This window comes from Bombina bombina, chromosome 3 (genome assembly GCF_027579735.1).
Source record: "Bombina bombina isolate aBomBom1 chromosome 3, aBomBom1.pri, whole genome shotgun sequence".
In the NCBI taxonomy this organism is placed as follows: Eukaryota; Metazoa; Chordata; class Amphibia; order Anura; family Bombinatoridae; genus Bombina; species Bombina bombina.
The window spans coordinates 39,931,988-39,946,946 of NC_069501.1; the positions used below are offsets into that span (position 1 = coordinate 39,931,988).

The 14,959-nt window shown below is 34.7% G+C and overlaps 1 protein-coding gene across 1 annotated transcript in view; it reads right to left on the reverse strand.

Annotated features, from left to right (window-relative positions):
• Positions 1 to 14,959, reverse strand: part of RABL3 (RAB, member of RAS oncogene family like 3) — a 52,135-nt gene that overhangs the window by 15,867 nt on the left and 21,309 nt on the right. Inside the window, exons 2-4 of the mRNA XM_053704519.1 lie at positions 13,504 to 13,595; positions 7,174 to 7,303; positions 3,334 to 3,448 (exon numbers count right to left, since the gene is read on the reverse strand). Coding sequence (XP_053560494.1) covers positions 3,334 to 3,448; positions 7,174 to 7,303; positions 13,504 to 13,595 — 337 coding nt within the window. The remainder of the gene's footprint in view (positions 1 to 3,333; positions 3,449 to 7,173; positions 7,304 to 13,503; positions 13,596 to 14,959) is intronic.

Below are 14,959 nucleotides of genomic sequence, written 5' to 3' on the forward strand. Positions count from 1 at the left end.
GGCTCATTAAACAAAACAAAGCTATCTTTAGTATATAAATATGTACACAAACACGCATAGTTGTAAACACACACAGATACATACACAGTGGTACCAAATATTATTACAATACAATTACACCATGAGAGATTCTATAGTGCACACAAAATGTAGTATGTATCTCTGATAAACACCCTGTAAATCTCTTGAGAAAGTTTGCTATGGTGGCAGAGGAAACGCGTTGAGTGGGAGGTGTTCCTGCATACGGACATTCTGAGTTTTATTCCTAATTAGTTTGCTATATCAAGTCTGGCGAGTATAGGAACAGAGGAAAGGTTCCGATTTCCACAGCTACAAAGGTTACGCTTGATAAGCTAACGATATGCCTATTTTTTCTACTATCTTGTGAGTGCATATGTATGCACATTTTATTTGTTCCAATAAATTATTTAGCAACTGTGAATCGGGGTTGCACTTGAGTTTTGTGTTACAGATCTTAACTTCAAGGAAAAACGCCAACAGCACGTTTTTGATTTGAGCAGCAGTATCCAGTTCACCAAGTGAATTTAATAAGAATACTAAGTCTGACTTAGATCTACAAGGACAAAGAATTCAAGGTTTCTTCCCATGTTTGACATGTAAATCTTGTAAGTTCAGTAAGAAAATTAAAAAAGTCCCTTCAACCAAAAGTAAATATATCCATTCCATTAATGAAAATATAAGATGTACTGATAGGAACGTTATATATCTGATACAGTGTTCCTGTGATTTTCAATATTTAGGCCAAACGAGTAGACCATTAAGAGACAGAATTCGTGAACACCTCCTTAACATCAAATGGGGTAATGAAAAACATCTATTGTCCAAACATTTTAAGGAGGTCCACAATCAGAAACCAATAGGCCTAAAATATTGGGGAATTAAGAAATTAATAAAAAATAGAGGTGAAATACTTGAGAAAGATCTGCTATTACCTGAAGCAGAACTAATATTTAAATTCAAATTACTTTCACCCAATGGATTAAATGCTGACTTTGATCTCAATCCATTTATTTAATCATAATTGTATCTAACTATTCCTATTTCCTATATTTTGTATATTTTTTTCAGAAATATTCTCTACAGACAGGAATTAATAATATAGAATATAAAACTATCAGGAACTATTTGAATTTTCTTGTTGGTAATAGACAAGGGCTAGTTCCCTTTAGCTATAAGCAATATTGTTCAATCCACTATTATATCTCATTTGTATACATCTTCATGTTAACGTTTTAGATATTATAGGTATAATAATACAATATGCTAAAACTGTTTTTAACATCTATTCTTCTTAGACAGGATTATCTCTAATATCCATTTACATATAACTATTAATTTAAACGTATTAGATTTTTTATTGTAACTATACCTTTTTTATACCTGTTGCCTGTATCATTTTATATGGTTCGTATCTTTTTTTAGAACACCTCACATTATAAAATAATTTTTCGTATGTATATATTTATCCCTTCCAAATTTGGGACTTTTTTCTCTGTCAGTTTTTTACTTATAACTCCCAAAAGTAAATAAGGAACACTAAGGAGTTAACATCTATTGATTACTAATTACATCTGGACTAATCCAATAGAAAGGAGGAGACCATTGACTATAAAACTACTACAATTTGCATCCACTAGTATGAATTCTTTTTGATAAAGGCGCATGAGTGAGCGCCGAAATGCGTAATTGAGGATACAACTTGTGGATGCCATCGGTAATAGTGCACTTTACCCGCTAAAACTTCATCTACTACAGGATCATCTTTTAGAAGACCCCCCAGTACTCCGTTTTTAAGATACCCGTACTGAAAGCCAATCCTGGTTGTTGGAACAGTCACGTGATCGGGTATTGTACGTGCAGACGCTGCACAGACGCTGGAGCCCGGTATTGAGAATCTACCAGGAGCAGAGATACACAGGTCTGCAGCTGCATAGCAGACGGAAAACAATCAACAAACGGAGGTCCGGTAAGAGGAGAAGTGGGGGCTATTTTTATATACATCATTTTGAAACATTTCCAGTATTTTACTCATCGTCTTAATTCAAACCAGTGAACATTGCCTACAAGTTTCAGTGAACTTATTTGGAAGGGATTGCATTATTTGGACATTTTATCTGTATGTTTTGATTTTAATTTTTTTGTGGCCACACTTATATACTTATATATTTTTTCTGAATTAAGCGCTTAATTCTTAGTGTCTTATACCTGTTCTAATTGTTCGTATCGTATTTGCATTATTATTTACACACGACGCACAAACTTGATGCACTTTAACTTTGCACTTATCCAACCTATTGTAAAGTATTTCCTGCACACTTAGTAATGCATCCAATTGGATCTTATTCATTCTATAATTACAGTTGAACACGGCACATTTCAGCTTATTTGCACTGTTAGTCTAGTGAATTTTTTATATGTTATTCTCTCCTGTATTAAATTTTTAACTCCTTAGAGTATTTTAATAAATTCAATATACTTCCGTACCTAGCTTGTTTAGCGCTCCTCTCTTTTTTTTAGTATTGTATCCAGTTCGCTATCAGGCTATTACCAGGAGAGGATTGTGTGTGACATACCAATGTGAACTCACCCTACTCCCTGGAGTCTCCTGGCATATAGGATTACCAAATTGGTGACTATATATTTCACAGTAATGATTCACTGAGACTGGCAGTTTATTTACTCCGCAGTATACAGTATCTTTGAACTGCATTGTTTTCCACCTTCTACAGCATGTACCTATTTATTAATATTTATTGGTTTGCAATCTATCCAGAGGTTCCAATAATATTTTTTTGCAACGTAAATTGATACTTTTCTTTTTGGTTCCATTCTTAATCCCATTTCAACGCTGAGTTATTTGTGTGTGTTTCATGTATCTCTGATATATAGGTGTACCACGGAGCCATTGCGGGTTTGGTTCCAGACCACCGTAATAAAGTGAATATCGCAATAAAGTGAGTCACACACATTTTTTGGATTCCCATTGCATATAAAAGTTATGTTTACACTATAGTGTAGTCTATTAAATCTGCAATAGCATTATGTCTAAAAAAACAATGTACATACCATAATGTGTATATATGTGAAAAATGGCGCCAATAGAATTGCTCGACACCTTTCCCTTCAATTTGTAAAAAAACACAATATCTCCAAAGCACAACAAAGCGAAGCGCAATAAAACAGGTTTGCCAGTCTGTATTAAAGGATAAATACTACATGTACAAAGTAAGAGTTACTCATTAAGCTAAATAATCCGGTAACATGAGACAACATACATTAGGTAAGAGAGCGGCACATAACACATATACGCACCCATTGGTCACCAGGACACCCGTTGGCTGAAGGTCTCTGTTCAGAGCTTCTAGTGACCAGCGATATAAATTCTGAGAGGATTTCTTGTTTGTTAAGTCATGAATGAGAATGATACCTGAATAACACAATCAGAATAAATACGGATTATTACACACAGCAGGATGAGTTTCTGCACATTGCTACCTCTTATTTACTGAAACCAGACTGACCAGAGCACAACAATAACAAGAGAATCCATTAGCAGAATGTAGCCCCCTAGTTATTCAGTGTATCTCTTGTGGAGAGGAATATCAGATCATTTAACAGCAGAGACACAAACTCACTTACAGTAAAGCACTGATTTACAGTCACAGCAGAGAGACATGGTCCCAACATTATCTATCTATCTCACTGCCTTTATATCTGTCTGTATCCATCTATATTACTATCTTTATATCTGTCTGTATCTATTTATCCATCTATATCTATCTATATTACTATCTTTATATCTGTCTGTATCTATTTATCCATCTATATCACTATCTTTATATCTGTCTGTATCTCTCTATATCTATCTATCTATCTATCTATCTATCTATCTATATTATTGTTTTTATATCTGTCTGTATCTATTTATCCATCTATATCACTATCTTTATATCTGTCTGTATCTCTCTATATCTATCTATCTATCTATCTATCTATCTATATTATTGTTTTTATATCTGTCTGTATCTATTTATCCATCTATATCACTATCTTTATATCTGTCTGTATCTATTTATCCATCTATATCTATCTATATTACTATCTTTATATCTGTCTGTATCTATTTATCCATCTATATCTATCTATATTACTATCTTTATATCTGTCTGTATCTCTCTATTTATCTATCTTTATCTATCTATCTTACTGCCTTTATATCTGTCTGTATCTATTTATTCATCTATATTACTATCTTTATATCTGTCTGTATCTATTTATCCATCTATGTTACTATCTTTATATCTGTCTGTATCTATTTATCCATCTATATCTATCTATATTACTATCTTTATATCTGTCTGTATCTATTTATCCATCTATATCTATCTATATTACTATCTTTATATCTGTCTGTATCTATTTATCCATCTATAGATATCTATATTACTATCTTTATATCTGTCTGTATCTCTCTATTTATCTATCTTTATCTATCTATCTTACTGCCTTTATATCTGTCTGTATCTATTTATTCATCTATATTACTATCTTTATATCTGTCTGTATCTATTTATCCATCTATGTTACTATCTTTATATCTGTCTGTATCTATTTATCCATCTATATCTATCTATATTACTATCTTTATATCTGTCTGTATCTATTTATCCATCTATATCTATCTATATTACTATCTTTATATCTGTATCTATTTATCCATCTATATCTATCTATATTACTATCTTTATATCTGTCTGTATCTATTTATCCATCTATATCTATCTATATTACTATCTTTATATCTGTCTCTCTCTATTTATCTATCTATATCTATCTATCTTACTGCCTTTATATCTGTCTGTATCTATCTATCCATCTATATCTATCTATATTACTATCTCTATATCTGTATCTATTTATCCATCTATATCTATCTATATTACTATCTTTATTTCTGTCTGTATCTCTCTATTTATCTATCTACAGTATATCTATCTTACTGTCTTTATATCTGTCTGTATCTCTCTATCTATCTATATCTATCTATCTTACTGCCTTTATATCTATCTGTATCTATCTATCCATCCTTATACACACATTATATTTTGAATGTAAGCTCACAAGTCCACCAGTCCTCTTGATCAGCTAACATAAAGATGGTTTACAGCTTACTGTGACTAAAGCGCAGAGCCCTCTACCTGTTATGATTCATGTAAATGTATTGTAATTATTGTACTTCACAACTGTATACTTTATGCTACAGCCTCTAGATGAGGCTTTGGAACATCAGGTTATATATTTGATTGTACCTGTCTTCTATATAACTCCAAAGTTACACAAACATCCTAAGACATCTCCCGAGAGCCCTATTGTGGCCGGCATAGATTCGGTCCTAAGTAATGCTGCTAACTTTTTATATCGGGTGTTGTCACCCTTGGTTGCCGTGGGTAAATCCTATGTAAGAGATACAAGTGAATTTCTTGGTAAAATTAAATCATTTGGCAATATTAAGGAAGATGTTGTGGTAGCCACATAAGATGTGACCAGATTATACACTGTGATTCCCCACCAAGAGGAAATAGGAGTCATGTGGCCAATACAACACAAAACAGGATAAATCTGTTGGAATTATTTTAACTTATAACTATTTCATCTTTGATGGTACTTTCTATATGCAGAAAACAGGCACTGTGATGGGGTTGAGTGTGGCCCCATTATATGCTTTCCTAGTGATGAATAGCATTGAGGAACATTATGTGCATACTAATGTTAGTTTTCAACTAAACTGTATAGCATGGCACTGCTATATAGATGATTTGTTCATCTTCTGGTGTGGTTCAGCTGAGTCATTTACATTTATTAAATTAAATTTAACAGTTCTTTTTTTAAATTTATATCCAAGAATGATTACAATCAAATTGAATTTCTAAACACTTTAGCGGATAAAGAAGGAAGTGTTTTAAAGAATGACTTATATGTTAAGCCAACTGACAGGCATTTTCACCCTTATAATGTATTTAAAAGTGTGCCAAAATCACAATTCTTTAGAGTCGAAAGAATCATGTCTTACCCGAAACAGAGGGATTTGAGATTAGATGAAATGCAAATTAAATTTAAGCAAAGAGGATATACAAAAGATGAACTTTTAGGAGTAATTTACACTGCGTATTGAACCTTAGGGGTAGAAATAACTACCAGAATAGGATGACCTTTGTCAGTACACACAATACACTTAGCACGGATGTTCATAGGATCCTTACCAAGAATTGGCATATACTACAGGACACATGCTCTAAGATGAAGGAATTTAATGAGTTACCTGGGGCTGCTTATTGAAAGGGCCATGTCTATGGCAAAAGATTAGTTAGAGTGTTAGTTCCCCTTAGTGGTAAAAGTACTCCATATTTTGGTAAACCTAAAAATTGGACGTATCCATGTTTGAGCTGTGCACATTGGAATAGTGTTATTAAAGTTTTTTTCCAAAAGAATCTCAGACAGAAGCTGTTATTAAAAGGGATGAAATTTCTCATCCATATACAGGAAACAAAGTACAAAATCAAAGGTTTTTATACATGCAATTCTTCTTATGTAGTTTATGCTTTAAAATGCTTGTGTGGACTGTTATACATAGGTGAAACAACCCAGAGAGTTAGGGATTATATAGGAAAACATAAGTCTAATATAAGGAACCCTGACTTAAATTATCTTCCAGTCCAAAACTGTTTCATACTATGAGCCAACAAACCAATCAGTTGGAATATGGTCCTGGATAGGGTAGAAAGAAAAATCAGAGGTGGCAACAGGCAGAGATTTGCTCTTAAAGAAGCTAGATGGACTTGGAAATGAAATGCATTTAGGCAATATTAACATGTCATAATACAGTTTATATATATGTAACCTAAAGATAGTTTTATACTTTTTGAATACTGTTATATACTTAGTACCCTGACAAAGATAGTACAGTACTGTAATCAGAAAGGTAATATTTGTTGTTTTTTAAAATAAATATTAATTAAAAAGTTTGTATTTCAGAATAAGTTTGGATTTTGGAATTCCGGATTTGTACCTGTACATAACAGGGCTGTCTCTCTGTGCTACAATAAGGTATTACTGTGGCAGAACACGTAACGGCACAACGCATGAGAACCTCACCATTTACAGCATTGTAAAACACGGCTCTTGTGCTCTTCACACTGCTGGCGCTGCCAACCGATCCGCCAACGTCCCACAGCTCAATATAATACGTCTTCTCTTCAGGCGTCCCTTCTCGGTACTCATGAATCTGACAAGGAAAAAAAAAATCACTTCTAAGCAAGAGAGACTCCTATGTAATCTACCGTTATATGGCCTGACAGATTATGGCCATGTCTGTGTTAGTGGAGTTTGTCGCTCCCGCTGGATATATAATGTAGTAGGGACAGGGTGCACTTACTGTTACAGGTAAGTTAGACTTATTACTAAGACCAAGAAGATCAGACACCTGTAGAGCCATAACTCACAGCAATATAAACACATACAAAACATGCATATGAGCTTGAAGGACACGTAACACTGAGATTGTAATATGAAATATTTGTTTATAATAATAATAATAAATAATAATATTATTATCATAATTTATTTGTATAGCGCCGCCAAATTCTGTAGCGCTGATATGTTTATATGTAGTAAAAACATTTGTAATATACATTATTTATTTTGTTTGCTTTTGTGCAACAATTGCACTTGTCTTATACTCCCTAGAGAGGCCGAAAAGCAAATTCTGTAACTTGCAAATTGCCTAAACCAGCTACAACAGAGTTTCCTAACTCCAGTCCAGATCTGATATTCCTTTTTGTGCTGTTGTTTAGCATCAACTGCACTCAAGCAGGAAATCGTTTAAAGGGACAGTCTACTCCAGAATTTGTATTGTTTAAAAATAGATAACCCCTTTATTACCCATTCCCCAGTTTTGCATAACCAACACAGTTATATTAATATACTTTTTACCCCTGTGATTATCTTGTATCTAAGCCTCTGCAGGCTGCCTCCTTATTTCTGTTCTTTTGACAGACTTGCAGTCTAGCCAATTGGTGCCCTCTCATAAGTAACACCACAGGCGTGTGCACAATTATCTATATGGCACACATAAACTAGCGCCCTCTAGCTGTGAAAAACTGTCAACTGCATTCAGATAAGAGGTGACCTTCAAGGGCTTAGAAATTAGCTTATGAGTCTACCTATGTTTAGCTTTCAACTAACAATACCAAGAGAACAAAGTAAATTTCATGATAAAAGTAAATTAGAAAGTTGTTTAAAATTACATGCCCTATCTGAATCATGAAAGTTTAATTTTGACTTGAGTGTCCCTTAACTCTTGTACAAATTGTATTGTAGAAGCATATATAAAATGTAATGTAGAAGCATATATAAAAGCATATATAAAACAATTCTAAATGCAAATGTCAATCGTTTTGATAAGTTGATGGGTAAACAAATAAGAGTCACGCAAAATTATCTCTATATTGTAGAAAAAGGAAGTTCAATAAGTGATATATTCCCCTTGGTTAAACATGATGATAAAAAATCAGGTTAAAAAATCTAGTGAAAAAAATAAAATAAAAAATGAGAAACAGTCTCAAAAATTAATTCAAATCTGTGAAGCAGTGGGAAAGGTGTAAAATGTGATATAGGGATCCCCAAAAAATGAAAAGATTAAATATAAATGTGTAAATACCAAAAATATCCAAAAAATAGAAAAATGTGGAAAAATGTTCAAAATAAATTAAAAATGGAAATAGTGCATCCAAATGTCAATAGTAAAAATAGGTGTATATAATCCAAATGGGTGTCAGTTAATGAATGTGAATAAGTGATCCTCCTTAAGAGTGTAACCGTGTGAGTGAAGATGATCTTTCCTTTAGCTGGATAATTGTGTTTTTCTTTCTGTATTATCTTTAATAATTCCTGTAATTTAGAAAAGTGACATTGTGCAATAACATTTAAAGCCATAAGTAATAATGAAATAATGCTCACCAATTTTGTCAACGCGTTTCGGCCTATTTAACAGACAAAATTGGTGAGCATTATTTCATTATTACTTATGGTTTTAAATGTTATCGCACTATGTCACTTTTCTAAATTACAGGAATTATTAAAGATAATACAGAAAGGAAAAACACAATTATCCAACTAAAGGAAAGATCATCTTCACTCACACGGATACACTCTTAAGGAGGATCACTTATTGACATTCATTAACTGACACCCATTTGGATTATATACACCTATTTTTACTATTGACATTTGGATGCACTATTTCCATTTTTATTTTATTTTTAGTTTCAATATTTATTTTGAACATTTTTCCACATTTTTCTATTTTTTGGATATTTTTGGTATTTACACATTTATATTTAATTTTTTCATTTTTTGGGGATCCCTATATCACATTTTACACCTTTCCCACTGCTTCACAGATTTGAATTAATTTTTGTGATTGTTTCTCATTTTTTCTTTTCTTTTTTTCACTGGATTTTTTCACCTGATTTTTTATCATCATGTTTAACCAAGGGGAATATATCACTTATTGAACTTATTTGTTTACCCATCAACTTATCAAAACGATTGACATTTGCATTTAGAATTGTTTTATATATGCTTTTATATATGCTTCTACATTACATTTTATATATGCTTCTACATTACATTTTATATATGCTTCTACATTACATTTTATATATGCTTCTACATTACATTTTATATATGCTTCTACATTACATTTTATATATGCTTCTACATTACATTTTATATATGCTTCTACATTACATTTTATATATGCTTCTACATTACATTTTATATATGCTTCTACATTACATTTTATATATGCTTCTACATTACATTTTATATATGCTTCTACATTACAATTTATATATGCTTCTACATTACAATTTATATATGCTTCTACATTACAATTTATATATGCTTCTACGATACAATTTATATATGCTTCTACATTACAATTTATATATGCTTCTACGATACAATTTATATATGCTTCTACATTACAATTTATATATGCTTCTACATTACAATTTATATATGCTTCTACATTACAATTTATATATGCTTCTACATTACATTTTATATATGCTTCTACATTACATTTTATATATGCTTCTACATTACAATTTATATATGCTTCTACATTACATTTTATATATGCTTCTACATTACAATTTATATATGCTTCTACGATACAATTTGTACATGTTTTAACTATATTTTATTGTATTTTTAGTTTATTTGTAACATGGATCCATGATATTAGGTATTAAATGTTTGACTAATAATCATTCACTCGTTAGATTCTTCCTTTGCCTCTAGTTTGGCGCTCTTGGATCATTTGTTATATTTGTGTTCTCTTTAGGGTCAGCTAGATACCCTACTTACCAGGAGCTATAAGGAAGTAGGTTGAGCGCTGGTAGACATTTTAAACACCCCTTAACTCTAGTTTGTTGGGTACCTGGAGGGCTGGAGCTGAGAATCACTGGCTTGCACAAAGCAGAGGTTTACAGTACTTCTGCAAATCAGTGATAGCTACAAATGTATAGCATGTAGAGCTTCTGCAATTCAGACATTCTAATGTAATAAGTGCATGCCATTTCTCCATTAGTAAGCCTAGATTTCTAGGTATGTAACCCCCACAAAGGGGTTAGACACATAATTAAAGTCCCAATTAAGAGTGACAAACCTGGAACTCCTGAGCAGGCGCCTGCCAGTGATTCAGTCAGCAGGAGGCTGTTGTACAACCCTGTCAGTAGCTGGTTGTGTTTGGCTTGGGAACTGAAATGCTTGTCAGCTCCTGGTCATGACTTTACCTATGTGTTTAACCTATTTGTGAAGATTAAACACATCGTTATCTAACCTTAAAGGGATAGTCTAGTGAAAAATAAACTTTTATCATTCAGATAGAGCATGCAATTTTAAGCTACTTTCTAATTTACTTCTATTATCAATTTTTCTTCATTCTCTTGGTATCTTTATTTAAAAAAGCTGGAAAGTAAGCTTATGAGCTGGCCTATTTTTGGTTCAGCACCTGGATAGCGCTTGCTGATTGGATGGCTACATTTAGACACCAATCAACAAGCGCTACCCAGGTGCTGAAACAAAAATAGGCCGGCTTCTAAGCTTACATTTTAGCTTTTTAAAATAAAGATACCAGTGAACAAAGAAAATTTGATAATAGGAGTAATTTTGAAAGTTGTTTAAAATTACAGGTTCTATCTGAATCATGAAAGTTTAATTTTGACTAGACTATCCCTTTAACTACAAAAAAAAGTGAACTCAAAAAGAGGTATAATTATCCCATAATCCTCTACTAAAACATTGCTAAGAGTAACACTAGGACTAATTAAAAAAAGATGGCCTTGGGGCTAAGGTAGGTCTCATGCAAAACAAAGGGCAGTCAATATATACTTCACAATCAGTTTCGTCAGGCGCTAAGGGAGGAGGGAAGAATGGAATTCCTCAGCATTCACATACAAGCTCACCTGTGTGCGCTCAAAGGCGACCACCTGTCTGCAAGCGCCCTGGGAGTTAACTATGCAGCCGATTTCTGACTATAACCTATTGCCAATCACATCACTCACACACAAGTTTCAATATTTCAGTGCTTCATATTTCATAACGATACAAGTACTGAGTGAATACTCTCTTATTTTGTAACCATAAAGAAAGTGGTATCATTAACAACATGCGCCCCTTAGCCCCGCCCACCATAAGGATTGTTGATTTTATTAGCGGCACTCTCAGACTGAACTGGGTACACATCCTATTACCCTGCAACATGCTCAGCTTTTAATCTTAGCTGTGAGTTTGCGAGTGCTGGACTTTCTCTGTGTGTTGTATTAATTTATTTTGTAATTTTCCCTATGGGCCTTGCACCCAGGCTTGTCTGGGGTTAACTGCCTGTGACTCTGGGGACAGCACAGCTTCCTGAGATTGCTATTGAGCACCCAGGGCTGAGCATGGTCATAGGATCTGTACCTAGTCCAGTCTGAGAGTGCAGTCCTCTTCCGTGTTTTGTATATACAGTTTATTATTATTACTCACTGAAACTTTCTTTTATTACAGGTGCAAGAAGGGAAGGAGGGAAGAAGCAAGATTAAGCTTCGAGAAAAGGAAATGTAGCAATAGAAAGAGAATGCACACAAATACCAAATGGAATAGACCAGTCAGTTTGACCTCAATTGCAGGGAAATTAATGGAAACTCTTTTAAAGGAAACACTTGTATCTTTCATTCAGACAAACAACTTAGAAGACAAAGGACAGCATGGTTTCACTGCTGGAAGATCATGCCTGACTAATCTAATTGATTTCTTTGACCATGTAACTAAAATAATAGACCAGGGAGGAGCCGTAGATGTTGCATATCTAGACTTTAGCAAAGCATTTGACACCGTCCCACACAACAAACTTATTCACAAAATGTATTGCCTTGGAATAGATGCTAAGATTGTTAAATGGGTAGAATGCTGGCTTAAAGACAGATGGCAGAGGGTTTCAATTAATGGAGTACATTCAAATGAGGCATCAGTTACTAGTGGTGTTCCCTAAGGGTCAGTTCTTGGGCCTGTTTTGTTTAACATGTTCATAAGTGATATTGGAAGTGGGCTTAAGGGGAAGGTTTGCTTGTTTGCTGATGATACAAACATTTGTAACAGGGTAGATGTTCCAGGAGGAGTTGATCAAATGAACTGTGATATTAATAAACTAGAGGACTGGTCAAATAAATTTAATATTACCAAGAGCAAAATTATGCATATAGGATCCAAAAACCAATTATAGTCTCAATGGTACATTACTGACTGTAACTAAAGAAGAAAGGGACTTGGGAATTATTATTTCAGATGATTTAAAATTTGGTAACACAATGCCGCAGTGTAGCCAGCAGGGTGGTGGATTCATGGAATGAACTTCCATTTGAAGTGGTAAACACAAAGACTGTAAAGGAATTTAAAAATACCTGGGACATGCATAAGGCTATCCTAAGGAAAAAGTAACATGTAATATGGGTAGACTTGATGGGCCTTTTTGGTTCTTATCTACCGTCAAATTCTATGTTTCTATATATATTATGTTAAATACAATGGGTTTGCGCACGAGTAAGGGAGTTTTTTCAATTTTTCACTCTCTTTTGAAGTCTTATGGGGAATACGTTAATGAGGTTGTGATATTTGAAGTTTGTCTTTTTGTGCGTCGGGTTAGAGCTTGTGCAAAACCTTTTTACTTTTAACTTGTAATATGCACACTAACTGACTGCGCAAAAAGCTAACTTCTAGCGAAGTTAACGTGCAAGCAGGAGCACTAAATAGCAAGGCACTTGTAATCTAGCCCTATATCGGGTTAATCGGGCTATACAAACTCAAAATTCACATTTTCACACCTTGGTTATAACAGAATGATGGTCTCTACCAGCTTCCTTTATGTCCGATACTCACCCTCACATCAACCGAGCAGCCAACTGTCCATGAGGGATTTCCAAGGACCTGGTTCTGACACAGCAGATGGACAAAGGATGATTTTCCAACGCCTGTAAATAATAGTTATATCATTAACAGGAAATTGTGGGTCAGATTACACCATCATCTAATAATTATTTGTGAAAAAACACCATATGGGGCATTTTGGGAATCATAACAAGGTAATAGAGAAGGTAAATCTACATTTAGTATGAATAAGGTTGTGTTTACTGGGACATTTCACAACATATGATAAGAGCCACTAGGCTCTGGCAATCAAACATAGCTTGTTCTAAACAGCCAGCGCCCTCAAAACAGAGTGACAAGGTACAGCCCCCTTCCTCTGCCCAGTCCCAACCCACCTACAGACCAGTGCATACCCAGTTACAGACCAGTTGCGATGCAAATATATACCAGTTCCAACCCAGCTGCAAACCAGTGCCGACCCAGTTATATGCCAATGCTGACCCACCTACAAACCATTGCCAAAACACCTACAAACCAGTGCCTACCCAGTTACAGACCAGTTGCGACCCAAATATATATCAGTTCCAACCCAGCTGCAAACCAGTGCCGACCCACCTACGAACCATTGCCGACCCACCTACAAACCAGTGCCGACCCACCTACAAACCAGTGCCGACCCACCTACAAACCAGTGCTGACCCACCTAAAAACCAGTGCCGACCCACCTACAAACCAGTGCCGACCCACCTACAAACCAGTGCCGACCCACCTACAAACCAGTGCCGACCCACCTACAAACCAGTGCCGACCCAAACACATACCAGTTCCAACCCAGCTGCAAACCAGTTCCGACCAGTTATATGCCAATGCTGACCCAAATATATACCAGTGTCAAACCAGCTGCAAACCAGTGCCGACCCAGTTACTGGTTATAATGACCTAAGCAATGAAATCCTTAAAAGTCTGAGAAAACATTGGCACATTTTAAGCACATGTAACCCCCTAGTTAAAGAGTTTCAAACTGCATTCATGACAGCCTTTAAACTGAGTTGTAATTTACGGGACTCGGTTAAAGCGGATATTGGTACTTTGAAGGGTAACACACAGAGCTATTTAAGTGAATAAAACTTTGGTTGTCTCTCTTTTGTGCACCTTGGTGTCTAATAAATTTCTGAATTATCCATGAACTTTTTGAAGTGTTGAGTGTTGCTGTCTCCTTGGACTGTGTAACTGACCCAGTTATATGCCAGTGCTGACCCACCTACAAACCACTGCTGACCCAGTTATATGCTAGTGCTGACCCAAAGATATACCAGTTCCAACCCAGCTGCCAACCAGTGCCAACCCATCTACAGACAAGTGCCAGCCCAGCGCCGACCAGGTTACAGACCAGTTCCGACCGAGTTACAGACCAGTTCCGACCGAGTCACAGACCAGTTCCGACCGAGTTACAGACCAGTTCTGATTG